At 53.3% G+C, this 26,946-nt stretch overlaps 9 protein-coding genes and 1 pseudogene across 10 annotated transcripts, besides 1 other annotated feature; 5 read left to right on the plus strand and 5 right to left on the minus strand.

Annotated features, from left to right (window-relative positions):
• Positions 1 to 80: 80 nt before the first annotated feature.
• NCS54_00820800 lies at positions 81 to 1,655 on the plus strand (annotated as a pseudogene). The gene is made up of 3 exons: positions 81 to 244; positions 297 to 870; positions 921 to 1,655.
• Positions 81 to 1,655: a sequence feature.
• A 110-nt stretch (positions 1,656 to 1,765) lies between these two features.
• NCS54_00820900 (Pyr-redox-2 domain-containing protein) lies at positions 1,766 to 2,911 on the minus strand (the record flags this gene model as incomplete). Its single annotated transcript, XM_053153605.1, has 1 exon — positions 1,766 to 2,911. One exon carries the CDS (start codon positions 2,909 to 2,911, stop codon positions 1,766 to 1,768), a length of 1,146 nt encoding a protein of 381 aa, XP_053009580.1.
• Positions 2,912 to 3,371: 460 nt separating this feature from the next.
• Positions 3,372 to 7,043, plus strand: NCS54_00821000 (Fungal-trans domain-containing protein; the record flags this gene model as incomplete). The annotated part of the gene is made up of 4 exons (XM_053153606.1): positions 3,372 to 3,899; positions 3,947 to 5,016; positions 5,959 to 6,193; positions 6,243 to 7,043. 4 exons carry the CDS (start codon positions 3,372 to 3,374, stop codon positions 7,041 to 7,043), a joined length of 2,634 nt encoding a protein of 877 aa, XP_053009581.1.
• A 2,370-nt stretch (positions 7,044 to 9,413) lies between these two features.
• On the plus strand, positions 9,414 to 10,518 carry NCS54_00821100 (Hypothetical protein; the record flags this gene model as incomplete). The annotated part of the gene is made up of 2 exons (XM_053153607.1): positions 9,414 to 9,650; positions 9,703 to 10,518. 2 exons carry the CDS (start codon positions 9,414 to 9,416, stop codon positions 10,516 to 10,518), a joined length of 1,053 nt encoding a protein of 350 aa, XP_053009582.1.
• Positions 10,519 to 11,239: 721 nt separating this feature from the next.
• Positions 11,240 to 12,619, minus strand: NCS54_00821200 (Hypothetical protein; the record flags this gene model as incomplete). Its single annotated transcript, XM_053153608.1, has 1 exon — positions 11,240 to 12,619. One exon carries the CDS (start codon positions 12,617 to 12,619, stop codon positions 11,240 to 11,242), a length of 1,380 nt encoding a protein of 459 aa, XP_053009583.1.
• A 1,469-nt stretch (positions 12,620 to 14,088) lies between these two features.
• On the minus strand, positions 14,089 to 15,519 carry NCS54_00821300 (PS-pyruv-trans domain-containing protein; the record flags this gene model as incomplete). Its single annotated transcript, XM_053153609.1, has 3 exons — positions 14,089 to 14,545; positions 14,611 to 15,003; positions 15,071 to 15,519. 3 exons carry the CDS (start codon positions 15,517 to 15,519, stop codon positions 14,089 to 14,091), a joined length of 1,299 nt encoding a protein of 432 aa, XP_053009584.1.
• Positions 15,520 to 15,986: 467 nt separating this feature from the next.
• On the plus strand, positions 15,987 to 17,591 carry NCS54_00821400 (GDP-mannose transporter; the record flags this gene model as incomplete). Its single annotated transcript, XM_053153610.1, has 4 exons — positions 15,987 to 16,528; positions 16,582 to 16,672; positions 16,734 to 17,117; positions 17,182 to 17,591. The coding sequence occupies exons 1-4, from the start codon at positions 16,256 to 16,258 to the stop codon at positions 17,589 to 17,591; spliced, it is 1,158 nt and encodes a 385-aa protein (XP_053009585.1). The 5' UTR covers positions 15,987 to 16,255.
• Positions 17,592 to 19,350: 1,759 nt separating this feature from the next.
• On the minus strand, positions 19,351 to 20,891 carry NCS54_00821500 (CAF1C-H4-bd domain-containing protein; the record flags this gene model as incomplete). The annotated part of the gene is made up of 2 exons (XM_053153611.1): positions 19,351 to 20,618; positions 20,687 to 20,891. 2 exons carry the CDS (start codon positions 20,889 to 20,891, stop codon positions 19,351 to 19,353), a joined length of 1,473 nt encoding a protein of 490 aa, XP_053009586.1.
• A 1,064-nt stretch (positions 20,892 to 21,955) lies between these two features.
• Positions 21,956 to 22,363, plus strand: NCS54_00821600 (Thioredoxin domain-containing protein; the record flags this gene model as incomplete). Its single annotated transcript, XM_053153612.1, has 1 exon — positions 21,956 to 22,363. The coding sequence occupies one exon, from the start codon at positions 21,956 to 21,958 to the stop codon at positions 22,361 to 22,363; it is 408 nt and encodes a 135-aa protein (XP_053009587.1).
• Positions 22,364 to 23,214: 851 nt separating this feature from the next.
• On the minus strand, positions 23,215 to 26,530 carry NCS54_00821700 (Hypothetical protein; the record flags this gene model as incomplete). Its single annotated transcript, XM_053153613.1, has 4 exons — positions 23,215 to 25,723; positions 25,777 to 25,940; positions 26,005 to 26,171; positions 26,389 to 26,530. The coding sequence occupies 4 exons, from the start codon at positions 26,528 to 26,530 to the stop codon at positions 23,215 to 23,217; spliced, it is 2,982 nt and encodes a 993-aa protein (XP_053009588.1).
• Between the last annotated feature and the right edge of the window lie 416 nt (positions 26,531 to 26,946).

The raw sequence follows: 26,946 nt of genomic DNA on the forward strand, positions 1-26,946 counted from the left end.
TCGGGTGTGCGTCGGTGTGCTTCTTAAACTGCCAATGGCATTTAAGTAGCCATACACTGCGGTCTTCATTCTGTATTCAGATTCGTTCATCATCGAATTTGCATCACGTCACAATGGCTGTGAAACGCGTGGCAGTTATCGGGGCTGGTCCTGCTGGTGCCATAACGATAGATGCATTGGCACAAGAAAAGACGTTTGATCTCATTCGAGTCTTTGAGAGACGTGAAGGCCCAGGGGGATGCTGGTGAGTAAACCCTCCTCCATTCTCTTTCCAATGATACTCACACGATATCCAGGATTGGAGACTCTGGTCGCCCTTCAACAGTCTCAGACTTCAAAAGCCTGGCTGACAGGACGGCTGATACTCCTCTGCAAGTCCCAGAGCATCTACCAAGCTATACTCCCAAGTCAAGCCAGCCTCGTTTCACAGAGTCTTCAGTCTACCCCTACCTAGAAACCAATATTGACCACCTGCCCATGCAATTCAGTCAAGAACCCATCCCAGCTGAAACCAGCGAGCGCTCCGTCGGGATATACGGTCCTGAGACGCCGTTCCGCCACTGGGATGTTGTGAGACGTTACATCAAAGGTCTGGTTGAACGGAGGGGATATGAAGACCTTGTTTCATACAACACGACTGTAGAGCGTGTAGAAAAGATTGGGTCTGAGTGGAAGGTGACGCTGCGTAGAGAGGGCAACGAGCGTGACTATTGGTGGGTTGAGTGGTTTGATGCCGTCGTCGTTGCCAGTGGACACTACTCCGTCCCATACATCCCAGCCATCGATGGCCTCGATGAGCTCGAGAAGTCACGCCCGGGAAGCGTGATTCACAGCAAACACTTCCGTGGTAGAGACCTATACAAGGGCAAGGTAAGTGTCCCCTTCAAACAGTGCCAGATCTTTCAACTAACCCATCAAAGCGAGTGGTTGTTGTGGGAGCGTCAGTATCTGCTGCTGATATTGCCTTCGACTTGGCCGACGTGGCTCAACAACCTGTTCATGCCATCACGATCGGGCATACATTCAATGGCTATTTTGGAGGCGAGGCCTTCAACCATCCTCACATCAAAAGCCATCCCTCAATCACGCACGTCCAGGGCCGTGTTGTCCACTTGGCAGACGGAAGCTCGATCCAAGACGTTGATCACATTATCTTTGGAACTGGCTACAGCTGGACTCTCCCTTTCCTGCCGGCCGTACCAGTTCGAAACAACCGAGTCCCAGGCTTATATCAGCACATCGTGTGGCATGATGATCCAACATTGCTCTTCGTCGGAGCAGTGCAAGCAGGATTGACATTCAAAGTATTTGAATGGCAAGCTGTCTACGCCGCTAGGTTACTAGCAGGCCGCGGCACTCTTCCGGACGCCGAGGAGAGACAGCGGTGGGAAGAAGAGAGGATCAAGCAACGAGGGGACGGTGCCAAGTTTGCCCTCATCTTCCCCGATTTTGAGGACTATTTCGAAAAGATCAGGGAATTGGCGGGTGAAGGAGCCGAAGGTGTTGGGAGGAAGCTGCCCAAGTTCAAGAGGGAGTGGTTCCGTGCTTTTTTGGAAGGACACGAGTTGAGAAAGAATATGTGGAAGAGGCTGAATGAGGCAGCGAGAAACGGGCATGGGGAAGCGTCAGATGTTGGAGCAAGATCACGTCTGTAATTAGTGAAGTACATTACAAAGCCATTCATCTCAATTATTCCACCAAGTATTAATCCAAAATCGACTACAAAGAGAATGTGCTGTAAGTCACAAAGAAATGAAAGATTAGTTTACATCGAAGCATGCCTCAAGTGCTTTCCTCCAACGTATCCCTCGGCTGTATCAACAAAAAGCTTCCTCCCTTTGACAAACGACACCATGAATGAGAAAAGCTTCCAGTTCCCGATCTGGCCCGTGGCGTGTTTCTTGCCGAGAGAGATAAAGATCATGGCCTTATTCGCCGGCTCATAAGACTTCACGGAGCCTTGTTCGGTCAAAGTCGCGTCCAGTGCTGCCGCCATGTGAATGATTTGGTTGTCGGTAATCGTCAGTTGCTTCGGATCGATGTTGCCAATATCCCCAATACCCCAGATGTTTTTCGTGCCAGTGACTCGCATCTTGTTATCCAGCTTCACGTTCCCGTCCAAGTCCAAGAACTCATGAGGCAGAAATCCAGTGTTGAGCTTGATGCCATAAAGGGGGAGATACAAGTCCGCCGTAAGGGTGCTTCCATTTGACAGCTTGAGATCCGTTTGTTTACGATTTTGGCCGTCGTTTGTCTCGGTCACACGGGTTCTGTAGATGAGCTTCACGCCAAGACTCTTGAGGTCCTTGTCCACTGATGCTCGAACAGAAGAAATGGCTCCTTCCAACGGTTGTTCACCACTTATCACGAGAGTGATATTCTTGGACTGTCCGTATCTCTCTGCCAGCTCTCCTGCAACCTCGATACCGGTAGCTCCAGCACCTGCAATGACAATCGAGATGGACTCGCCAACTCTCTTCTTCAGGTCTCTCCATGCCGAGAGGGTATCTTTGTGGCTTCCGATGGGCTTCAGTGGCAAGTTGCTGGCTAATCGAGACCCAGTTGCAATGACCAGTTGATCATAGACAATATCGCGTCGAATGCCTTCTTCCGAAGAAATTTGAACAGAATTCGCCGCAGGGTTGATCTTGTCTGCTTTGCCGAGAACAAACTCGAAGCTCTCTGAAGGGTACTGGTCAAAAGCAGGCTTGATGGGTAGGAAAAGCTGGTCGTCCGGGATGGCATCTGGGATGATCCCACGTGTAGCCGCAACGTTCCAGAAAAAGTGACTGTTTGGAGATACGAGTATCACCTTGAGGCCGGAGACTTTGGGAACCGTGTACTTGAGGAGCTTGTGAGCCAAGGGGAGACCAGCCCAGCCAGCTCCGAGAATGACGACCGTCTTGGCCATATTTGGTTGCTTCGAGTTGGCTGAGATGTGATGATTATCGGATAAGAGATAGAATAAGCATACAATCACCAATTGCGTGTGGCCAGTGGTCGAGATGAAGCATTTATACCAGACTCACCATCGGACAAGAGGTTCGGTGATGGTTATCACACTATACAAGAAATGGCCCCTAATCCCTGCAAGATTCATCGTAAGCCAAGTAGCTCCTGTTAGTGCAGGCGACACCACCGGTCGCAGGGATCAAGACCGAACGCCGTGTCCGAGAGCGACGACCGATGGCTCTCTCCTCTTCCTTGATGCCACATTCCATTCTCTCTACTCACAAGAAAGTGCTTCATAATCACGGCTTTCAGTTCCGGGCAGCCTTACCCCTTCAATCCCATTTCCGCTCTGTTTATCCCAGAACCTCTGTTCTCGCTTCAGAACCCAGTCGGAGCTTGTAAGCGCCGATGACCGATAAATGTCATCTTCAGACAAACAACCTTCGGCCTCAGACGCAGGCCTCAAGATATGGAGCTGCGTCATATGTCGTCGTCGCAAAGTCCGCTGCGATAGACGAGATCCATGCTCAAATTGCGTCAAGAACAACATTGAGTGTCACTTCCCAGTGACCGGTCGCATCCCTCGACGGAACCAGAATCCAGGTGCCTACAAGTCTCCGGCACAGAAGCAATCGGAGCTTCTCAGTCGTCTTAGGCGCCTCGAATCTGTCGTGACGGAGCTTGCAGCACAGGTTGAAGATGGTTCTCAGGATCCCAGGGCTGCGATAGCTCCAGGACCTTCTGGGGCAGTCAGCATCTCAAGCTCAGAGACAGGTCCAACACCGGCGGGGTCTGAGGATCCTTCTGTGACCGAGTCCTCATTGACGGCCTCCTCCACTGGCCAACAAGCTGGCAGTGAATATGATGAAGAGTTTGGTCGTCTAGTCGTCGACAAAGACGGCGGCCTCCACGTCGGAAATCGCTTCTGGTCCGTCTTTTGCGGCGAGGTAGGCCATTCTCTCAAAGAACGCAAGCACCAACTAACGTATCTAAGGTGGACAACATCCTACAAGCAGTCCATGATGTTGCCGAGTACTCTGGGTCATCTAGCGACTCAATTATGCCAGAGCCTGGTCTTGAAAGTGGTCCATCTCCTTTCAGCCATCTGGGCTTCGTCTTTGGCAACGCCGACTTCGCCAAGGCTCTTGATGGCCTCAACCCCATGCCTTCTCAGATGTTGTTCATCTGGCAGGCATACGTTGAGAACGTAGACCCCTTCATCAAGGTCCTTCATGTTCCAACCGTCGAAAAGGTCGTCCGTGAATTAAGAGGCAACTTCAGTTCCTATGGCGCCAACATGGAGGCGTTGCTATTCGCAATCTCACTCGCGGCAATTACATCCATGGACGAAGAAGCAGTGTCGTTCAATTTCAACACACCAAAATCTCAGCTCATACAGCGGTATCAATTTGGAACTGAGCAGGCACTCGCACGTGCAGATTTTCTCGTCACGAAAGACATCATCGCCCTCCAAGCACTCGTCATTTACCTCTCCCTGCTTCCTCATCTAGGATCCAAGGAAAAGGTATGGCCAATGATGGGCCTAGTTCTAAGGCTTGCAAAGTCGGCTGGACTTCACCTCGACGATACTAGTCATACAAGGAGTCAACTGGAAATGGAAACCAGACGGCGCCTGTGGTGGCAGATCTGTTTCGTGGATTCCCAGAGTCGGAGGGCTGAGGCTCCTGAGCTGTCCATCACGTCGTCGTCCTTTGACGCGAGTATACCCTCGAACTTGGACGATATCGACCTGCTTAACGGGGCGCCATCTCACTTGCCAGTATCCCATGAGAAGCCAACAGCTACAACACTTTGTCTCATCCGCTGCGAGCTGTGGCGACTAACACAGTCTTTACGCGATGACACATCCAAGAGCTCAGAATCACATCTTGAACTTCTCAATCTAACAAAAACAAAGATTGAGATCAAATATCTCCGCCACCTCCATCTGGACAGGCCTTGGGACAGTTTCATCAAGACCATGACAACACTCTTCTTCTCCAAAGTCGAGCTCCTCGTCTGTCGACAACCCAACTCACAGCACTTAATCGATACGTCCCTTGAGTCAGCCATGAACACCGTCAAATCAATTCACGCCCTCAAGTCAAACCCTTCCTGGGCGAAGTGGCGCTGGCAGCTCCAGGGTCAGGTTCCATGGCATGCAATGGGAGTATTTCTTCGTCAGGCGTGCCGCCAACCATGGACACCTCCTTTAGAAGAAACCTGGCAAGCCACTCAAGAACTTATCTCTTCCACCCCGGAGAGCACGAAATCAGGACCAATGTGGCAGTCGCTGATGAGCTTATCTGCAGGGGCACAAGCACACCGAGAAAGGGAATTGGGGCGTCAAGAGGCTGAGGCACAGCCAGGCAACCGGGCCGGTGATCCCACGAGCTTTAATGCCGAGGCAGCTGCGATTATTCATTCACATGATCCTATCACAGTCAGCGCATCGACTTTTCAATCTTCATTGCATATATCTCCCCCAGACCCTGGCAATCCGTTGATGCATCAACACGGTATTGGGTTACATGGAACATCCGACAACCCTCCACTCTGGACTCCCGCAGGAGACATGACAGACTTTGGACAAGTTCAACCTCCTGGAGATATTTCTATACTCGACGATACCTCTCTGATGGATTGGGAAGCTTTAGCAGATATGGATGGATCGTGGGCGGCATGGGATCTTTTCTGAGTCGGTCTCGGGTAGATCCCCATCCGCCATGGACAAACAACTCGCCGACTCAAACACTATTATCCCGACTTGGGCTGTGCTAGGTATGAATGTAGTACACATTTATTGCGCTTCTTACAAGGCTGCAGGAATCTAGGCGGAAATATCTTCACATAGCCTGGCGGAGTTCCGCCCAGTCGTCAGCTTTGGCCTCAAACACGACGCAGGGCATTTACATTACTTAGCTATCTATAAAAGCCGAAACAATCCATTTAATCGAGGACCGGTAGTCACTTCAACTATTCAGTCAATAATAACCGATACACCAGTTTGCCAATCGACTCTTGTGGTAACCTCTTATACACCGGTGTCCAGGCGATAATGACATTCCGCGCATTGTACACACAACTCTTCCCCCCAACACCGCCGCTCACCGAAGACAATGTTCCCTCGCAACGCGGAAAGGTGTTTATTGTGACGGGTGGAAACTCGGGTGTTGGTTTCGAGTTGTGCAAGATCCTCTACACCACAGGTGCAACGATCTACATGACCTCCCGATCGGAGGTGAGCTTTATATACAGCCTTATCACGCTTAAGCTCACACGTCCTATAGGAACGCGCAATGAATGCTATCAAGCAAATTACAAGTAGCGAACCAGCCCCTGCCAACCCCGGAGTGCTCAATTTCCTTCACCTGGATCTCAACGACCTCCACTCCGTCCGGGTCTCGGCAGCCAAGTTTGCTAGCCAAGAGGCCAAGCTCAACGTCCTCTGGAACAACGCCGGAACGGGCGGATACCGTGTCTCGCCAGGAGCCAAGACGGCCCAAGGTCTTGAGGCCATGGTGGGCATGCATTGCGTGGCCACGCTGCTCTTCACCACACTCCTTTTACCGCAACTCCGTGCCGCGGCGTCTGGGGCTGCGAGGGTTGTTTGGACGTCTAGTATCGTTGCGGATCAAGGATCACCACCCAATGGTATCAACTTTGATACCCTTTCAACAGGCACACCAGACCGTGTGCTGAACTACGCCGTCTCCAAAGTCGGCAGCTGGATGCTCAGCCGTGAGCTGGCCCGTAGACACGGCAGCGAGGGCATCATCAGCGTCGCCCAGAACCCAGGCAACGTCAAGGGCGGTTCGTACGAGGGCACCCCGGCCGCGACCATGTTCCTCCTCAACCGGTTCCTGCTCCACCCTTCCAAGTTCGGGGCGTACACGGAGCTCTACGCCGGGCTGTCCCCCGACATCACTCCCGGCGACAACGGAGCCTACATCATCCCGTGGGGGCGGATCCGGCCGGACGCCGAGTGCCCACGCAGAGACATTGTTCACGCCATGTTGACCGAGGAGGACGGCGGGCTGGGATATTGTAGCAAGTTGTGGGACTGGTGTGAGGAGCAGTGGCAGGCATAGCGAGGAAGGGGAGCTCAGGTGAGGCGACTGCCGAGCTCGGCCGCTGACGGTGGCTCGAGATATATATCGTGGTTGGTGATTATTAGTTCATGATTGTATGGAGTTTTGTAGCAGGCGGCCAGGGTACAAGGGTGTGAATCCCGACAGCTTCGGCGGTTTTGGAACATGGATCGCCCGTGATGGGATCGAATCCATTCAACGGTTCGCAATCATGACTCGATGCAGGATCATGATTCCTTTGTGAGAAGCTTACGGAGTTTAGGCCCAGACAGCCATGCAACACATTCAACCCACCTTTATGCTTGTTGGTTCCGATTGTGACCTCCCAAGACTTCGTATCAAACATTAACGCGCGTACAAATGCCGTGACCACGACCGGCAGGGACGCAGGGTGACGTGACCCTGACATTTATAGAATGCTTACAGAGAAGAACCAACACGGGATAGATCTGCCCAGCCAAGCAACAGCCAAGATGTCGAAATCAAGGCAGTGGGGTTCCATTCCCACAGGAAAGCTCCTTGGAAAGACTCGGCGGTGCTCCAGTTTAACTAAGCGCGTACAGCGCCCTGACCTTGTTCTCTTTATCGGAGGTTTTACCGGAGGGAGTTGATGGATCAACACAAGTCAAGGGTTCACCTACTTTATCGGATATTCACTTAACCGAGCTGTGATCCACTTCGCTCTTGCTCCCAGGCGCCGACATGAGACAAGGGGTCACTGGTTTCAAGATGCCGGACTTAACCTGGGGAATCGAATGTCGGCGCCGTCGTCAGGCTTTGGAGATTGTCTGAGACGTTGAAGCAGGCGATCGACAAGGAAAGGATCCATCTCGTGGTTATAGCTGCTACTCTTGAAAATCATGATACTGTACTCCAATTCAAAACCCCACCAATTAATTAACCACCGTCTCGAGACGGGGGAATCACAGCATCGAAACAAAGCCGAGGATCAACGGAGAGAGGGGTTGGTTACATTTTTCACCCAGGTTCACTTTTCAGCTGCATTTCCCATTTGGATCTCGAACGTACAGTAGTCTCATGACTGTGGCTTACACTATTGACCCAGCTGGACTCGCTCGGGACCGGGACTATCGAACGCCGACATTTTTATACGTGATTTTTCTTCTCCTTTTTCGCTGTAAAAGTCGTTTACGTTCTGATGAAAACCCATACGGCGTAAAGCCTGGAATTGTCTCGTCTTCAATAGCCCTTTTATAGCAAGTCTCCCTCTAATCCACCATGTCCACCGTGGTCTTAGACATTCGGGCCATCAACACGGTTGGCTTCCACCCTGTGTTCGGCCATGTGGGGGGGGGGCTTAGAGAGTCATATGAATACCCAAAAGCTCGGGTATTCCGCGTGGCAGAAGAAGAAAAAAGAGCGGGAGAGGCAGAGACAAATGAATGAAACAGGACAGTCTGATGTTCGAGAAATCGTCGTCATGACCTTCAAACAAGCCTTTTCGCTCTGACTCTTGGCACAAACCCATCCCATCCCCCACGACCCATCCCCCTCTCCACATCATCATCCCCTATTATTTTAGAGCGAACCGCCCTGGCCCTCACACCACACACCTCGAGCCCCTCTCATGATTGGCAGTCGCACGCGAAGCCCGGCGGATCGCAATCTTAACCAACCGACACTTGGGTCTAACTTATCCACAATTAGTTCGTCAGCCGCTGTCGGTATTTTACTGCTTATTTGTGCATAGAGCAAAGCTGGCTGGGTCACATCCAATCCAAAGACCCTCCTTTTTTTTCGGTTGTCCATCTTTTTTCTGCCGCACCTGCAGATGAATTTCAACCACAACAGGGGGGCGTTGATATAGCACTATTTCCCATCCCGCCATCCCCCGTTTAGTTGCAAGTTGCAAGGCCCTCTCCCTGAGCTGAGTGTGTATGTAGTGGCGCCAGGCTCCTTGTGTCTAATGCTGGATGTGATAACGCGGTTTTCCCTAGAGTAGTATCCCATCCCATCCCATCGCCCCCTTTTTCCCGCCCCCCCGAAGCCAAGCCGAGTCCCCTCCAGTGTTGGGTGACGTCTGAACAAAACTACGCGGCTGCCGATTAGACTACCGCCAGGGCCCAAAACTCTGTTTCTTTCTCTTGCTTGCATTGCAGTCAGCCGCGCAACGCAAAACACAACACTTCTGGAAAGCTTGTTCAACGCTTCACCATCCACTCTTTACTCTTTCTATTCCGAGTTTTGTTTCGTTTTCTTCCTTTTCATACTACTATCCACCCCCCTCCAACTGACAGGTGCAACTCTCGTTCATTCTTGTGCGACATAATATCACCCGCCACACTCGCTCTCTAAAATCTCCGGTTCATTCGCTATAACCTCAATTCACCCCTCCCAATCCAGTACATAATGGCCGTTGAACAGAAGCCTCAGGTAGAGTCTCGTCCGCCGTCTAGACTAAAGGTCGCCCTGGTGGTCCTTTTCCACTCGTCGTGCGCCATCTGGAGCACCATCCTCTCCAAGTCGGCCCTCAACGGCGTTGAGGCCCCCGTCACCCTGCTCGCTCTTCAGACCACCATCCAGGTCCTGCTCCTCACAGTTATTGGAGGCTTTACAGGATGGGTTAAGCTGTATCGCCCTACTTCGGTATGAAATGAATCATTCCCATTATAAATCGCATCTTGCTCATCATCCATAGGCCTGGGTGGCTCTCCTCCCCCTCACGGTCGCTCGTCTCGTTGGAATCCTCGCAAAGACCTACTGCCTCGCCTCGGTCAACGCCTCCGTCTACCAGATCGCCCGTGGTCTTCTCCTCCCGTTCACGCTCTTCCTCTCGCTCCTGGTCCTCCGGCCCCGCCCCTACTACCCGCCGCTGTCGCTGGTCGGCTGCGCCATGGTCATGGCCGGCTTCGGCACCGGTATGATGGCCGACTACAGCCAGATGCTCACCTCGGGCAAGGGTGTCCTCCTCGGAGTCGGTTCCAGCTTCACCACCGCCGTCGAATCCGTCGTCGTCAAGCGATTCCTCGGCAAGAGCCAGGAGGGTATGTGGCAGATGGTCTGGATGTCCAACTGCATGGCCGTCCTCTTCTATATCCCTCTGCTACCTCTCTCTGGTGAACTCTCCACCATGAGCTCCCTCTTCTCCGCCGAGACCTCCGACATTGGCCGCCAGTTCCTCGGTTCAGCCTGCCTGACCGGTGTCTCCGCCTTCCTCCTCACCATCGCGACCTTTATGCAGATCGAGGTCACCAGCCCGACGACTCACATGATTGTCACCGCCGCCCGAGGTGTTGCTCAGAGCTCACTCGCCGTGATGCTCCTCGGCGAGCTCCTGACCGCCGACCGCGCCGGCAGCATGGCCCTCATCCTGAGCGGCAGCGCCCTCTACGGATGGGCCCGCGACCGATACCAGCAGTCCAAGAAGCCGGCGGCCGGGAGCTACCAGCTTCTCCCCAACGAGGAGGCGCAGACAGGGATGGACAGCAAGGAAGCCAAAGAAATCAAAAACTAAAGCTAAACTAAAGATACCAAAGAATTTTCGACATGTCATTTTCATTTCTTGTTTGGTTCGGTAGGGCGGTTTCATGAGACAGGTGTTTTGGATGACAAGACACGGCTTACATTTCCTTATACTATAGACGTAGATATCTCACCATACAATTGAGCGTCTTTGTTCGATACCTTCAGACATGTCTCCCTTTGTTTTGATCGCAAATCAACACAACATGCCAATGATGATACAATGAATGCCCTTGTTTACCTCTCTTATCGATCGCCAAGACAAGACCTTGGAATGGGCGCTTGGGCACTTCACTCCACCCACCAGCCCCTCGTCTCCACCGCCTCTCGTCCAGCAATTGCACCATCGCACCCCGCACAGTCCAGAGTCAAAGATAACAGCCTCGCAATGGAATGCGGGACATTCGACGCCTCCTCCGTCGCCCGAGAGACATTGTGTCAGTCCGACACACACTCACACGCACGCCCAAGATATCAGCGCTATAATTGGAGGATGCGTTGCACACGATACGACACCAAAAATATCAACAGTAAAAAGTGTATTAAGCTCCTGGTCGTACGTGCGATAGAATAAATGTGATCAAAACATAATCCGCTCATCCAGACACCCCATGCATCATTGATTGACAATGCCCAGTCAGTAATAATTGTACAAAACGAAATCCCTTCATAGGTCTCTTCATAGCTAAATGTCGGTTCGTAGATAATAGATATCACTTGTCCTGCTTTTGGGCCTCGGCGTACGCCTTGACCTTTGCCTCGCCCAGCTCCATCCACTCGTTGCAGTTCTTCTGGTTGTCCGCAATCAGCTTCTTGTTCAGGTCCCGGACCTTTTGTCTTCGCTTGATGAAGCCGTCCTTGTCAGAAATGACACGCTCGATCGTGTCCATCTCTCCCTCGCCGGGTCGGGCGACCCATGTAACCTCCTTGGGGAGATAAGTGTAGGCGTTGAGGAGCTCCTCGTTCGCGACAATGGGCGCTCCGGCGATCAAGGAAGCGGGGATGGTGGACGACGCCTTGCGGTCGTAGTAGGTCTCGGAGGCGAAGCCAGGAATGATGGAGAAGGAGCGCGAAAGGAGAGCGTAAAAGTCGGGGTAAGACAGGCCAGAGTCGAAGAAGATGTTGTTCTTAACATGCTCGGGAACCTCAGGTTGAGTGCCGTGTCCTATCACGTGGAGCACCACCTCCTCAGGCTCGTGTTCCTCGGTAGTCTCGTTGGCCTTGCGGATGACGGAGCCCAGATGGTTGAAGATGCCGTTGTAGTCGCGACGACCAGAAGAGTAGTCACCCTGCATGGCGAGAGAGATGGGATCGTTGGGGTTGGCCTCGGGGACTTCGACCGGGTACACGGGGGGAATGACTCGGGTGGTGAGGTTGGCAACCGAGTGCCACTTGGGGACAGTCTCCTTGACGAGGAAGTTGAGGGTGTGCTGGCTCAGGCCGACAAAGTCAACCAGGCCACGCTCGGCCCAGCCGCGGACGGTCGAGACATACTTGCCCTGGGCCCAACGGTCGGCATGGTGGATGGTGCAGAAGAGGAATGTCTCGCCGTGGTTGAGCAGATCGACGACGGGGTCGGTGCCACGGTCCAGGTCAAACTCGCACGTCGTCGAGACGAGGATATGAGGTCGGGGATCGGAGGTCATGGCGCCCGCAAACTTGTCGAACTTGTTAATGGTGACATTGGCAGCGAGGGTAAAATTGTCCATGATCTCGCGCATGTTGAAGCGCTGGTTGGCAAAGTAGGCGTCGAGCTGCGAGTTCTCGTAGTTACCAAACGCGTGGAGCATGGCGGCGGCCACCTCGTCGTGAGTACCCGAGGACTCGACGAGGGCGATGCGCAGCGGCTCATCGGGCTTTCGGCCCTTGTAGGTGCTCTTGCTGCTGCCCTTGTCGCTGCTCTTATCGCCGGATCCCTTCCACGACGAGAGGACACCATCGTCGGTGGTGAAGGGGATGCGCCAGCTCTTGGGCGGGCTAGGAATGGATGACCAGGCATCATCTCTGAAGCTGACGAAGAAGATGACAACGGCGAGCAGAATCGCAAGCCATAGTAGCGAGTAAAACCGCCGAGGAAGAGCGACGGCAGACATTTTTGCTGCTGTAATGGAAAGTGATGGTTTCAAAAGAGTGGACGATGATGTAGAAAACAGTCGAGCATCACGACCTCGACAGCGTAAGTTTGGCGAGAGACCCAAGTTTTTGGCGGAATTTCTTGAGACAGTGCCAGAGGGGAAAGGGGTTAAAGTGAGTGCCACCCAAACCTCCGATAGGGGGCGGTGTCAGCGCTTAACTACATACTGTCAGACTCTGGCAGTGCCCGCCTCTGATAGGAGGGGATCCGAAGCAACAGCCTGCGAGTCCATTTTTTTACTCTCTTCAGCGAGCGAGCGAGCAGCGTGGCGCAGGCAACCACCTTCCTCCCAGAATTCTTGCTTCGCCACGGATTTCCCCGGCATATGCAATACTGGGGGCGACGGCGATAGTTTTTTTTTCTCACTCTTGATGAGCTATCGCTGACGAAAGTCTAGCGGCGTCAATCTATCTCCGGCCTGCCAATTCAATTCGTTAGACACGCCCCCCCTGAGCTAGGAACTAAAGATCAAACATTTGGAAATAAGCCAATATTTAAGCCTATGTACTTGACGCGATTGAATGGGAGAGAGGCATCGTTGCGCTGCAGTCCAGCCGGGCGAGAGTGGATTAATAGTCCTCCACCTCCAATCTCTCAGCCAAGGAAAAGCCCTTGCAGCCACCTCCTTTAACCACCTTTCTCCACGTGACATGACCTTGGCATTGGTCGCGGGCGCATGGAGACATTGTTTCAGCCAGGGGGTCGCCGGGGCGGTAGTGGCAGCGGCCGACGATCACTTCTGTCGCAAACCAACGGGGGCAGGGCTCGGTGAGTTTAGAGATGGAGCCAAGATCAACAACGTGTCCGGAAAAGGAGATGGTGATGTTCCCGCATATCTTGCCAAAAGTGAAACCGGACCGGGGGGGAGGCGGTCAATCCGCAACTGTTGGAGTCTCGACGTCACATGTCTCTGTTTCCATGTCGAGAGACAATGAGGTGATGGATTTCTTTATCGCCTGCCCATTGTGTGTTAGGACACCATCAGGTGGGAAGTAACAAGGTGTCGATAAACAATGGATTGATAATAACGTCTTTATCATTATCTGTCTGTCTGTCTCTGTTGTACAGCTCAACGTTGGTCTATGGCGATGCTTTCTGCTCGTCTCTACCTGACCGTGAAAGAACAAAGAAAATAAAAGGAGTGTAAAAAAAAAAAAAAAAAAAAAAAAAAAAAAAAAAAGAGAGAAAATCTAGAGGCTGTAAACGATTAAAACAATGAGTTGACTCCGTTTGGTTTGATACCCATTTCCCCATTGCCAAGACCGCTGGAATGCCCCCCCAATCCAGAAAATGTGGTGGTTGTAGTTGTAACAAGAAATGACCCCAGCCAGCTCGGGACCAACATGCAATTCTTTTTTTTATACACAACCGATGAACCAGCTTGCCAGATTACAAGGTGGTACATGGAACCAAGCTTCTCAGGTCAAATCATGAACTTGGTTGGTTCAGCTCTTGCTCGAAAAACATGCGCGCCACGTCAAACGCCGAGTGGATGCTCTTGGTGATGCGCGTGCATTTGCAGTCGCGCGTCCACGTGTTGTGGAAGTTGAGGTTCTTGCCCAGCTTGCTATCCATCAGCACATGAGGCACGCCGATGACGGTTGATAGGATGTGGCCGTGTAGACGGTCCGTGATGACGAAGCGAGCCGATCCGAGAAGGTCGAAGCCGGCCATCGACTTGGCCCACGCTCGCTGGTTCTTGCCGCGCTCTCGGTTGTCCTTGTTGTCAATGTCGGGTGTCTCGGTGAACTTCCAGTCCACCTTGCGGTATGTCACGTTGCCCACGGCGCCGCCTAGGTCGATGCGGCCTTCACCAAAGGGGATCATGGCTGAGTCGCCCGCAGAGATCTCGGCGTCCTTTCGTGCAAGAATGAGGATGTCGTGGCTGGGAAACAGAGTTAGCGGCTGCAGCAGAAAAGACACCACCACGGGGATCTGCAAGGAACTCACGTCTTGGGCGTGTTGACTCGGAAGTCTGATCGGTTCCCCCACATAAAGGCGATATCCGGAATGAGATCGTTGTCGATGCCATCGGTCTGGCCAAAGTTGTCGAGGAGCCAATCGTAGCTGGGCTTGTCACGGGCCGCAAGCTGAAGGTCGTGGTGCTTCTTGAAGGCGATGTGGGTAAGGTTGATCCGTTCGGGGTTGTTCATGAAGATGCTCTGGGGAAAGGCGCGGATGGAGACGTTGGTAAAGGTCGAGATCATCTTCATGCGCGACGGTTGGTCCTCCCAGTAGTAATCGTTAAAGTTGCCGCCGCCAGCCATGATGATGGCCGAGTGCGGGCGGTGCTCCTCGAGTCCCTTGCGGAACTTCTCCATGTCACATCCCTGGTGCATGAAGCTGTAGCACCAATTGTCAGTATCTCCCCTCCTCCGTGTATCGATGGCAGAACAGCACGGGGTCTTACCGGCAAGCTTCCATGGTCTCAATGCCGAGAATGCTGAGCAGGATCTGTTGGGCGGACCAGATGGCGGCATCTCCCTTGTTCTCGGTCTCGAGGTATCCCCAGATGTTGGCATAACGAATACCCTTGAATCGCTTCTGGTAGGTCTGGATGATTCGCTGCTGAAGGTCGTTGACAAGGTCCTCACAGCCGGCGGTTGGCGGCCGGGTCAAGTCGTACGAAATGTCCCTGTTAGGGTCGACCTCCTCCTCTTCCTCCTCCTCAATGGGTGTAGGCGTTGGTGTCGCCGAGGCCTCGGTGGTGCTCCCTCCTTTCGACCATAGCGAATCTGTGCTCGGTAGACTGGCCCTGAAGCTGTCGGGCGCCTGGTAAGACAGCAGCAGGACGAAGACAAACAGGACTGCAACCACGGCTAGCGCGATGCGTCCGAACCGATTCATTACGGGCAACATGATGAAAAAAGAGAGTGAACACCCGGAAAACGTCACGGAATCAAGAGAAAGGGTCGTAGCACTGACGGAGAGAGCATTCCCTCTTTTTCACTCTCGATCAGAAGGAGGGACCAGCGAGAGCACCCGGGCCAGATAAAAGAATGTGCCGTCTGGTCGATTCTAACCAAGAGCGCCACGCGCGCCCAGCCCACACACCCACGGATCCATGAATGGACCCCTGGCTCTAGTATGGATGTGGATGTGCCATCCCCTCCAAGCCCTTGGCCCATGGTCCATGACGGATTTCCTGTTCTTGGCAGGGATCGTTGTAGCCCCCTTTTCGACCGGTATACACACACCCCGGTGGAGTTGCAGCCATTCATGCCCCGGTATGCGCATCACTCAAGATGCACTTAGCGCCAACTTACGCGGCATGCAAAGAGGCCACAGGTCACTTCCTTCTGCGGCTTTGGTGCAAACTGGGATAGACCAGGCTCTGTCACTGCCAAGCGCGGCTCCCCTTTTCTATATCCGAATTTCTACTATCCCTCCCTCGTCCGTCCTCCACTTTGGCCTCCATCCCACGCACGCGCTTTTGGCCTTGGAAGCCATCTTTTTTTCCTTCTTGTCTGGAGACCATCATCTGGTTCACCATCTCGTTCCCGTCCTTGCTCCCGTTGAACGACTGACCGTTGTTCGTCCGCTCGTTTCTGCCGATTCGCCGCCCTGCCGAACCCCCCCGGCCTGCCAATCCATCATGGCTGACAACAAGAAGAACGACGACTTCGTCGCCAATATGCCAGATAACGGCATCGGTGATGGTGACAAGGAGAATGATTCTCTCGTCGGTCGCGGCGCCGGTACCGATGCCATCCCGCCGCCTCCCACGGGCTTCTTGGCCAAGATCGAGAACAGCGGGCCATTCTCCATCATGGCCTACTGTGTTTCATCCATCAGCATGACCGTGGTGAACAAGTATGTCGTATCGGGTACTTCGTGGAATCTCACCTTCTTCTACCTCGCCATCCAGGTGCGTCCATCTCTATCCATTGCATCGCGCGCGATTCTAACTCTTCTGTCTAGTCCATTGTCTGCATCATCACCATCACAGCATGCAAGTACTTCGGTCTTATCAAGTCTCTCGCTCCCCTTGACCCTGAACGGGTCAAGAAATGTACGTCGCCTTCGCCTCGAGATGCACAAAGATGTGGCTTGCTAACGTGCGTCATGCATAGGGTACCCCATTTCGCTCGTCCTCGTTGGTATGATCTACACTAGCACCAGGGCCCTGCAGTACCTCTCGGTGCCCGTGTACACTATCTTCAAGAACCTGACCATCATCGCCATCGCCTATGGAGAGGTCCTTTGGTTCGGTGGTGCTGTCACCCCCACCGCCCTCTCCGCCTTTGGTCTGATGGTCCTGAGCTCCATCGTCGCCGCCTGGGCCGATATCAAGAGCGCCATGTCGGGCGACTACAGCGCGACCACCGGTGACAAGGATGCCCTCGCGACCCTTAACGCTGGTTACTTCTGGATGGCCATGAACGTCTTTTGCTCTGCTTCGTATGTCCTGGGCATGCGCAAGGTTATCAAGAAGATGAACTTCAAGGACTGGGACTGTATGTTCATCCCCCTTAACCCTGTCGGCGCACAAGGTCGAACCGTTGCTAACTATTACTACAGCCATGTACTATAACAACCTCCTCACCATCCCCGTCCTCGTTATCTGCTCGCTCCTCACCGAGGATTGGTCCAGCGCCAACTTTGCCAAGAACTTCCCCGAGGAGTATCGCAACCGCATCACGATCGGCATCATCTACTCTGGCGTGGCCGCCATCTTCATCTCGTACTGCACTGCCTGGTGTATCCGTGTCACCTCGTCCACCACCTACTCCATGGTTGGCGCTCTGAACAAGCTGCCCATTGCCATCAGCGGCCTCATCTTCTTCGCAGCCCCCGTCACCGTCGGCAGCGTGTCTGCCATCTTCCTTGGCTTCGTCAGCGGTCTCGTCTACACTTGGTCCAAGGTCAAGGAGTCTGAGGCCAAGAAGAACACTCTCCCAACCTCTGAGAACCGGGACTCGTCAAAGTAAAATTTGACATTTCATGACAACTACTCGCCTCAAACACCAATTAGATGAGCACAACCCTGCTCGGGGCATTCAATTCGAGTCTTTCGCCTTTTAGACTCTCAAACGACGAATGGTGCACCCGGCGAGGTGCACGAACGATAATGTAGACAATTTTGTAACAATGTCATAGAATCATAGCTTGCAATCTTTGAAAGAGGGGGAAGGGGCAGTAATCATTTTAAAGCGTCTATAGATATGAATTGTATAGAAGTCTTGTTTCAATGAATGTCTTGGTTCCTTCTGCTTCATCCAAGTCTCGTGCACCTCTGACAGGACCCTTGCTTGTCCATCGATCGTCATGACAGATGCCACGACACTCGAGCCTCAAGTTATATGACGTCGATTCTAGAAGAAGAAACGAACGGACTTGAAACTAGGAGGAGGAGGCTCTGACATCCGACAGGGCCTAGTGAACCGGCTTCTCACTCCGAAGTTGCACAAGATGGCGTCCGTCAGCACATCTGACATTGATCCGACTCTGATGCAGTCCCAGTAAGCAAAGACTCGTACTCTCTATTACAATCTATCTCCAACACAAACCATGCATGAAACGATCCACCTTGAACCTCTTCCGCAATATCACACCCCCTATTTCCTGCATCGCCCCCGGGAGGCCTGGCTTCCGCTAAGGCTGAGACTAGCGAAAAAGAACGCCATCTCATAAGCTTACAGCCCCCCGGACCCGAAAAATATCTCCTCGAGCGGGTTAAGAGAAAATGGGACGCTGCAACAATCATCCTCTTGAGGGTAACTCTTAAGATAGTGTAAAAGTGATATGATAATAATTAAAAGAGAGGGTGATTCTTCTTATTAGAATATCTTTATTGTTTTAAAAATTTTATAATTATCATCGCAAGTAGAGAGGTCTTCGAGTTCAGTCAAGCCTAAACTCTGAGCTTCTGGCGTCTCATTCATTTCTTGGCCCCGTTTGAGGCATAAGGGGGAGTTGTCTGTCACTCAGCTGTCATGACTGGGCGTCTCATCAGAGAAAAAATAAAAAAAGAGGCGCTGCGACTCCCCCCCCTTTTTTTTTTTTACGGACGTCGCTTCGAACTGTGGCGCATGTGCTATGGACGTTACTGTACGAGAAAAGCAGCAGTTGGTTTGTTGTGTTATGCCTCGGCTGAGTTCCATGATGTGATAGTCTAGAACTTTTTTCAGCCCGCATGCTCGCTACTGTACTCGGCTCGCTCTGTATTCCCCATGAGGGAACCCATAGTTCTATACGAGGCGTTTATACGGGGTGTTGCATTTCAATGGTCGTGTTCAATTCGACTCAATGGCCTTGCTCGTGTTGGCTCGTGTTGCTTCTGCCATCCAACCAAGCCTTGATACACCCCCCTCCTGGCTCATCTACATGAGTCGATGTGTGTTCGCGACGGTCGTGACTTGCATGAGAACCGCCACGTGAAAGCCAAGGCTTCAAGTAAACGCTTCCAAGCCGTCTGGCAGTTCTGAGATGGCAAGTGGTAGTGTGATGAAACAGACATCACAACGTCGTCGGGCGTGACTTCGGGAACTAAACCAAACAATTGCAATTGCCTCTATCAAATCCATCTTGTTGTATCAGATCTCATTATGCGCCGTGCCATGCCGTTCAATCAATAACAGGTCACCCTTGAACCTGCCGTCTACTTTTTATCCTTCCATCGTTTGCCGCACATCCCATGACTTCACTCCATAATGAAGACACCAATCTCTCTTTACCCAGACAGAGAAATCAGACGCTGATGGTCCTGAACACGCTAAACTCCTCTCCAGTAGCCACCAAGCTGCCCGTGATCTGAGGGTGCCAGTGAACCTCCTTGGCGTCCTTGAGGTAGTGCACAAACAGCAGCTGAGGTGGCACGTCCTTGACACCGGCCGTATCCTTGCTCTCCTCGTCATCCAACTCAACAGCCAGATCCCACAGCGTAACCGTGTTGTCGCCGGCGGCCACGGCAACGATAGAGTCGTCGGTCGGATGCCACTCGACGCTGGTGATCTGCTCCTTGTGGAAGTTGAAGCTGGCGATGGGCTGCGGCTTGTCGGAGCTGGCCTTCCACTGTCGGAGGTCCCACACGGCCCAGACGCCGTCGTCGGCGCCCGAGGCGAGCAGGTGCGACGTCTGACGGGACCACGACATGACGTTGACGTCGACGTTGGACACCTGCATCGTGATGGCGGGCTTGCGCGACTTGGATCGGACGTCCCACACGCGGATAGTGCCGTCGCTCGAGGCGGAAGCAAACACAGATTGCTCAGAAGGCGACCATTGTAGTTCCTCGACGCTGCTCAGGTGGCCCTGGAAGGCCCGGTTGTCCGTGACCCAGCCGCCTCCGTCGGTGCGAGTCGTCACGTAGATGAGGCCGTCGTTGTCACCGGTCAGCAGCTTGCCGCTGGGGATCATGGGGGACCAGTCGAGGGCGTAACCCTCGCTCTTGTGCGCGCGGACGGTAGAGATTGGCTTGTTCTGCTGGGGGGTGATGGTGGTTCCGGGGTTGTCGAACGAGGCGAGGTGAGGGGTGATGTCGTGGATGAAGACGTTGGTCGACTCGGTCATGGTCGCCGTAAGCGTAGTTCCAGGTCGTCCAGCTTCTTGGCTGGGGATCTGATGGGCGCGGATACGGTTGGTGGTCGAGTTGAGAGGAATTGACTTGCTCTCAAGGATAGGGTCAGAGTCCTCATCATCATCGTCCTCCGAATCGGAGCCCTCATCGCCACGATCCATCTTGCTCAATCCACTGAACTTCATCACCATGATCTGGTTGTCGGATGCCTTGGCGCTCTCGGCCTGAGTACCAGCGACGGTGTACATGGTGGCAGGGTAGGCCTTGCGATTGTCGCCGAGGCCGTCTCGCACAATATCGAAGGAGAGGCAGGGCCATGGGGTGCTGAGGTTGTGCAGCATCTCGTAGGTGGTCAGATCGGGAGCAAGGGTCTGGCCGGGCTCGAGTTTGCTTCGGCCGACGATAAAGGTTCCTTGGTCTTGGTCGACGTCCATTGCGTCTATGGTGAAGTTGTTAGTGACGGTGTTCCTCATAGTAGCTCCAGTATCATATCATGCCCACACTTACCCTTCTCTTCAGCCTCGCGCTCAGCATCGGGTCTTCCATCAACACCAGCCTCAAGAATCTCGTCCTCGCTCTCAAACTCATCCTCAAACTCGTCCTCAAACTCGCCCATATCCTTGGTGTTGTCGTCGACGTCCATCTTCTCGGGACGGTCGCCGCCCTTGAGGGGCGCATCGCCAAGGTCGGCGTCGGCGGTTCGCTTCGACATGGTATACTCGTGTATTAGGATCTGGAAGGAGGTCGATGAATTGCTTCCTTATCGTGGTTGAAGCTCAGATCCACGCGCCAAGATAAAAAAAAAGTTGAATTTTTGACGCCGTGCTTTGGTGCCCCTCCATCAACCCAAAGAAAAAAAAAATTCGGGGACTGACCAACCCCGCCATGACGCGGGGCATTGATTCCGGAGATTTTCCGTGCAGAACTCGGCCATTGAAGGAAGGTGCAGCGAAAGACGCGTTGAGGAAGTTGGGGATGCGTGTCGAAGTCAAGTATGAAGCTGCGATAAACGATACATCCATCACCTTACTCTGTCACCAAAACGATATGTTTGCAATGTTAATTGAACTAGCTCAATACGTCATCTCTTCCAAACATTCCATCAAACAATACAATTTGCAATACATCCTTGACTTACCCTAGGTTGCTGATAAATTCAAGTCCAAGCTGGTCCCCGACACTCATCGTATTCGCTCGCGTATTGTACAGTACCTAGGTAGACCACCTAGGTTCAGCTCAATTCACGGTTTTGCCTTGCATTAAACGAAAAGCTCCATAATTCCAAATCATTCCAAAAAGTTTGCATATCCCTTGCAGCGCCCCCCTCCAATCCGAGGCGGAGCTCCGGAGCATCGCCGTGCCTTGGCTGGCTGTGTAGAAATGTTTTGTCAGCATTAGACCCAAACGGCACTCGGAGCGATGACGGAGACCCCCGCGTGGTCATGCACGAGAAGATTCCGAGACTCGTCCACGCCAGGGCCTGGGATTGGATTCCATTGCGATTGTGTCATTTTGCCTGACTTATTCATCAGCCCCCGACTCCCGAGGAGCCCACTAGAGACTACTAATCAATCAATCTATTGTTGCCCATTGTCTTTGGGATATATATAAGGGAACCCTCTTCGGAATACCAAGTGATCCACTCTACTTCTATCGCATCAAAAAAGCTCAACTCCATCTCTGCCCCTCCAAACTACAAACTCTCCCCCACCAAAACCCCTCACCAACAAACCACACACCTACAACCACAACAACAAACACAACCAATCGCCCATCATGTCTGTCATCGAGCTCAAGAGCAAGGCCGAGTTCAACGAACTCATTAACAAGACCCCTTACGTTGCCATCCAGGCCCACGCCACCTGGTGCGGCCCTTGCAAGGCCATCTCTCCCTTCTACACCAAGCACGCCGACGCCCTCGCCATCCCCGACAAGTACGTCTTCGCCAAGTTCGACACCGACGACGTTCCCGACCTTGCCTTCGAGCTCGGCGTCCGCTCCATCCCCGCCTTCTACTTCTTCAAGAACGGTGACAAGGACGAGAGCCTGATCGGCCCTATCCCCCCCAAGCTGAAGGCCCTCGTCGAGGGCTACGCTGCTGAGGCCAAGGGCGAGGCCGGCGAGGAGAAGCCCGCCGAAGAGAAGAAGGAGGAGAACGCCCTCAAGACCGACGAGAACTTCTAAGTGCTGTCTAGCATCCATCGATGGACTTGGTGTCGGAGTAGCAAAAGGCGTCGAGGCGACGTCGTAAGGATACCCGCCTGCACGTCACGGGCAGAATAGATAATCAGGAGCAATTCGGCCATTATTGGAGCCGAGTGCTGAAGGAACATGACTGGACTCGATAGAATGTTGGCCAGTTCAACCCAAGGAAGAGCGTATACAGAAGTAAAACAATTTCAGGTTCAAACAAACCTTACCTTTCACAACTGTGAAACACCATGCCACACATAGACTCCACATTATAGACATTCCACTGCTGTGGTTGTTGATGAGAGCACCTCTCTTCGCACAGCAAAAGAGAACGAGTATGTGGTAGTCAACACTTCCACCAAACGAGACAGCATTGTGGTCATCAATATTCATTCAATAAATCAAGAAAAGATTCGCTTGTGGCTACTTGTAAACCGTATAATCCAAGAATGGTGCCGTGTCCCGTTGTGCTGTGTTCCTCCTCCTCCAAATCTCATCCTCAACCCCTCTTCTATAAACCCCCTTTCTGGTACCCCTTTTTTGAACTGCTCCCAATCCCACCTGTGCAATACCCTCCCTAGACACCAAGACCTAGTCTGCTACTCGTACATGGGTCCACCATCGCCAATGTCCCATCGGACGCCTATCCCAAATGGTATCTTGTCCTGGGTCGCAAGACAGGAGGGTAAGAAAAGAAGCGAATAAAAGAAACAAGGAAATCAACGCTAACTCCTCCAATATGCTGCTGAAAAGGAATGACTCCTGTATGCCGTGCTGAATCACTCGCTGCTCGGCCGTCTATATCAAGGTCCACGTGTTCGTCATTTGTTGGCGTCCTCACTTCAGTATGACGGCTTGGCCACGGAATCTGCGGACTCGTCACTAATACGGCCGACCCCCGAGTCCACCCGTTTCTTACTCGGTGTCAGATAGTCTCGAGATTCCACTCGGTCGTCAAGCCCTCTCTTGAAGTCGCCGTTTGATGAGAGCCTCGATGTCAACATGGGTCCAGCCGACTTGCGCCGGTTAGCCACGCTCTCGGCTCGAAGTTGTCGGAAATCGCTGATGCCCAGACTCATTCGGGGAGTTGACCTATCCCCCCTGACACTCAAAAACTCGCTTCCTGAGCGAGTATGGCCTTGAGTCTGCGTACCGTTAGGACTCGATGGCGAGCTGAACCCTGTTGAATATCGTAGTCCTCCGCGACCTCCTCTCCATCGGTTCCAAAAGCCACCGTCGCCCTTGTCATCCTTGTTCTCCGATTCAGATGCGGGAATCAAGCTGAAACTGGGTGTTGGCGGACTCGTGATTGTGTTCCTATTCCGATCTCGATCCCGGTCCCTTGAGGCTCTGATGGTGGTGCGGTTCGACGCAGTACTACCTGTCGGGCTCGCGGGGTTCTGGTTTCGACTGACCGGGCTTGTGGGAATCTGGCTGCGGGCTATTGGGCTTGATGGGTTCTGGCTGCGGGCGGCTGGACTCGATATATAAGGCTGCCTCCTCGCTTCTGATGCAAGATTGGCTGCTGAAGTGTTGACCGGTGATCTGCTTGGCTTGTTGGGTGACATCGATCGCTCGCTTCGCGTCGGTGTGGCATTCCAATTATTCCTGCCTCCGTCAACATCCTGCCGCCAGTTGTTGATCATATCAGTAGCGTGCTGGAGTTGGGCTGGGTTGGGTCCAGCAAGGTTGAGTGAACCGCGCCTTGAGTGAACACGACTGCTGGCAGTCGTTCTCGACATGATACTACTGCTCCTACCAACACCTGACAGACGGTTGGAGAGCTTGGAGCCCGTCTCCCATAGTCCTTGCTGCCGCTTGTGGTAGGCGCAGTCCTGCCGAAACACCTTGATCTTCCCCGTCCTATCAGTGGTGACGATGATATTCCCATCAAGGTGTCTCGAACGCTCAATGTACGCGGGGCTCTCCTCGGGCCGCTTGGTACTGGATAGCGAGTCACCTTGGTCTTCCTCGGACAAGCCGGACTGGCTGTGAGTGCTCTCTTCGAGGCTTCGCAGAGTCACCGGAGGCGGGTTGCACAGATCGTAAACAGGGTCTCCTGAGGCGCTCAGGAGTTGTCGGCTCTTCATCGGGGCTATCAAAGCGACAGTGACAACCTCTGGATGAGCGTCGAAAGACTCATAGGGCTGCTTATCCCTGATTTCGCCGTCTTGAGAGAGCTTCCAGATGTACGCCCTGCGATCCTCACTGCCGCAGATGACATACTGGGCATCGTCGCTGAACCGTGCGTGAATCTGGCTTGACTGACACTCAAGGCCCTTGTACTTAACCTGTATGACCTTGTCGTTGAGGTGGTAGACTCGGATCCGCGAATCGTTGGATGTAATGAGGACCTTGACTCTTCCAGCCTCAGGGCCATCTGGTATGGTTATCGTCCGGATGCCCGTGATCTTGCTACCCTTAGCATTCCTGCCGCGCGACGATCGCACATGGATCTGGTTCTGAAGCTTGAGGCCTTCGGTGGCATAGAAAGTGCACAAGCCGCTCAGGACACCACATATGGCAGTCTTGCCGTCTGGAGTAAACGCAACCGCTGTAATGAACTCCCCAGCCGCAGCCTGAAACGCAACGTTCCTATCAGGGATACTCCAGAGCCGCAGCTGCGCGTCCATGGATCCAGCCAGGAAAAAGCGGTCGTCTGTGGGGTGAAAGGCTATCGATGTGACAACATCCTTGTGAACGAATGTGCACAGACAGTCACTTCTGCTCATATGCCACAGCTTCACCACCTTGTCCATGGACGATGAAAGCAAAAAGTTGTTCTTGCTCCAGCTCAGGGCAAGAACCTCCCCCTTATGCCCACGGAACTCCCGGATAGGCTTTGTCCGGAAGACGGGAGCGCTCAGTTTCTCGCCAGCGGTGCCATCGAGTGCCTCCTCTTCCTCGTGAGCCTTCCGCTCCTCTGGAGTAGAAATGACTGCAAAGACACGAACGATTTGGTCCTTTCCTGCGACGGCCAGGTATCGTCCGTCCAAGCTAAACTCGGCAGCCCAGATAGCATCGCCCCCTTTGAGAATCTTGCTTCCAACTGCTGTCGTTATACGGCCATGCGGCTCTCCGGGTTTGCGACTCGTGGCGCTAAGCTCTTGGGCAAGGAACAGATGGTTGAATTCCTTGTCCTTTTTGTTGTGCGCTTTGACGCGGATGTAACGAGGGGGTTCCTTGTAGAGGGGGATATATCCTCCACCAGCGCCGATGACAGATGTGAGGGCTCGGGCGTATGTGCCATCGGTTCGCAGTTCACCCACGTCCGAATCGGAGTCCTGTAGGCCGTCGTCCTTCCTCCAGCTTCCGCGCATTCCTAGTCGGCTAAGGAAAGAGGGCCCTTTCCTAATAAACCATGAGCTTGACACACGACATTCACCCTGTGAGTATATGCGCACCGTCGATCTCTGCTAGAATCCTGAAGGTTGCCCTGCGACTGACCAAGTTCGGAGTCTTGTCTTTGGATATTGTCCGCTGAAGTATTATCAGACCGGCCTGGGTTTCGAAGTCGTTGTGCAATCGAAGGTTCGGCGGGGGTGCTGTTAGTTCTCTCGTAGATTTGCTGTATAAGTGTATTAGCCGTGAGCTCTCTCTAGCCCAACCGTGACAAAACCGAGGCTACCAACCTTGCTCAAAGGATCAAGGCCAGCGTTGGATGTGGGATTCGGAGTAGCCGACTTGACCGATGCTTTGGCGTCCTTGGTTCCTTTTGCATTCTGAAGGGAGCTAGATAGAGATGATTGTGTTGTCGAGATCCTGCTCGAGCGGGTTTCTTGGGGCGTGACAACGGCACCTAAGGTCGGGCTGTCAGCTTACATGACAACACAGAGGTCTAGTAGACTAGATCGCGTGCAATGAGATTTGAGGCGCCCAAGGCCTGTCATGACCCAGCTCCCGGGTCCAGATGGACGAATAGCAAGACATTACAGGCACAACCCAGCAGCGGGGCAGAGAGGAATTCCAACGACGCATATAGAGAGGGACGGAGAGGTGTCGGGGTGGTTACATACCTTGGGAGTCAGAAAGGGCGGCAAGGCTCTGACGACGAGTCGGAGGTGCGGATTCAGATGTATTGGATACGGCATGCGAGTTGCGCCTGGAGGTCAATTCGCCATCACCCCTCACAGCAGGGGAAGACTTTGAGGTAGCCATCTCCCATGCTGTGTGGGCAGTCAGGTCCTAAAGAATCTGTCTGAACGAGATGCATCGGGGTGCGCGGGCGGTCGGCCTCGCGCAACTTGTGGAAGTCCCCAGACCCGAACGAAGCGAGAGATGGTGGACTTGGCTGGCGGACTCGCGGACTCGTGGGGGGGCGTGAGATGGAGGAAGGTGGGCGTGGCGGGGACCGGGGGTAGCGAGTTCTGTGGATTCAATCCGAAGGGTCCGAGAGTAAAGAGCGAGATGAGGCTGGACGGGCAGCTTGCTGGATCAAGGTACCTGCGGGCTAGACCAGGCCGGCAGCCAGTTGGTGGGCTGGGAACCAGGTAAGACGGTGTGGGCGTCACCTTGTGGGCGTTGCTGTGAGTCCCTCAGTGGATGTCTGTCCACTGTGCCTAGGTCCGTAGGCC

This window comes from Fusarium falciforme, chromosome 6, assembly GCF_026873545.1.
Source record: "Fusarium falciforme chromosome 6, complete sequence".
Classification (NCBI taxonomy): Eukaryota; Fungi; Ascomycota; class Sordariomycetes; order Hypocreales; family Nectriaceae; genus Fusarium; species Fusarium falciforme.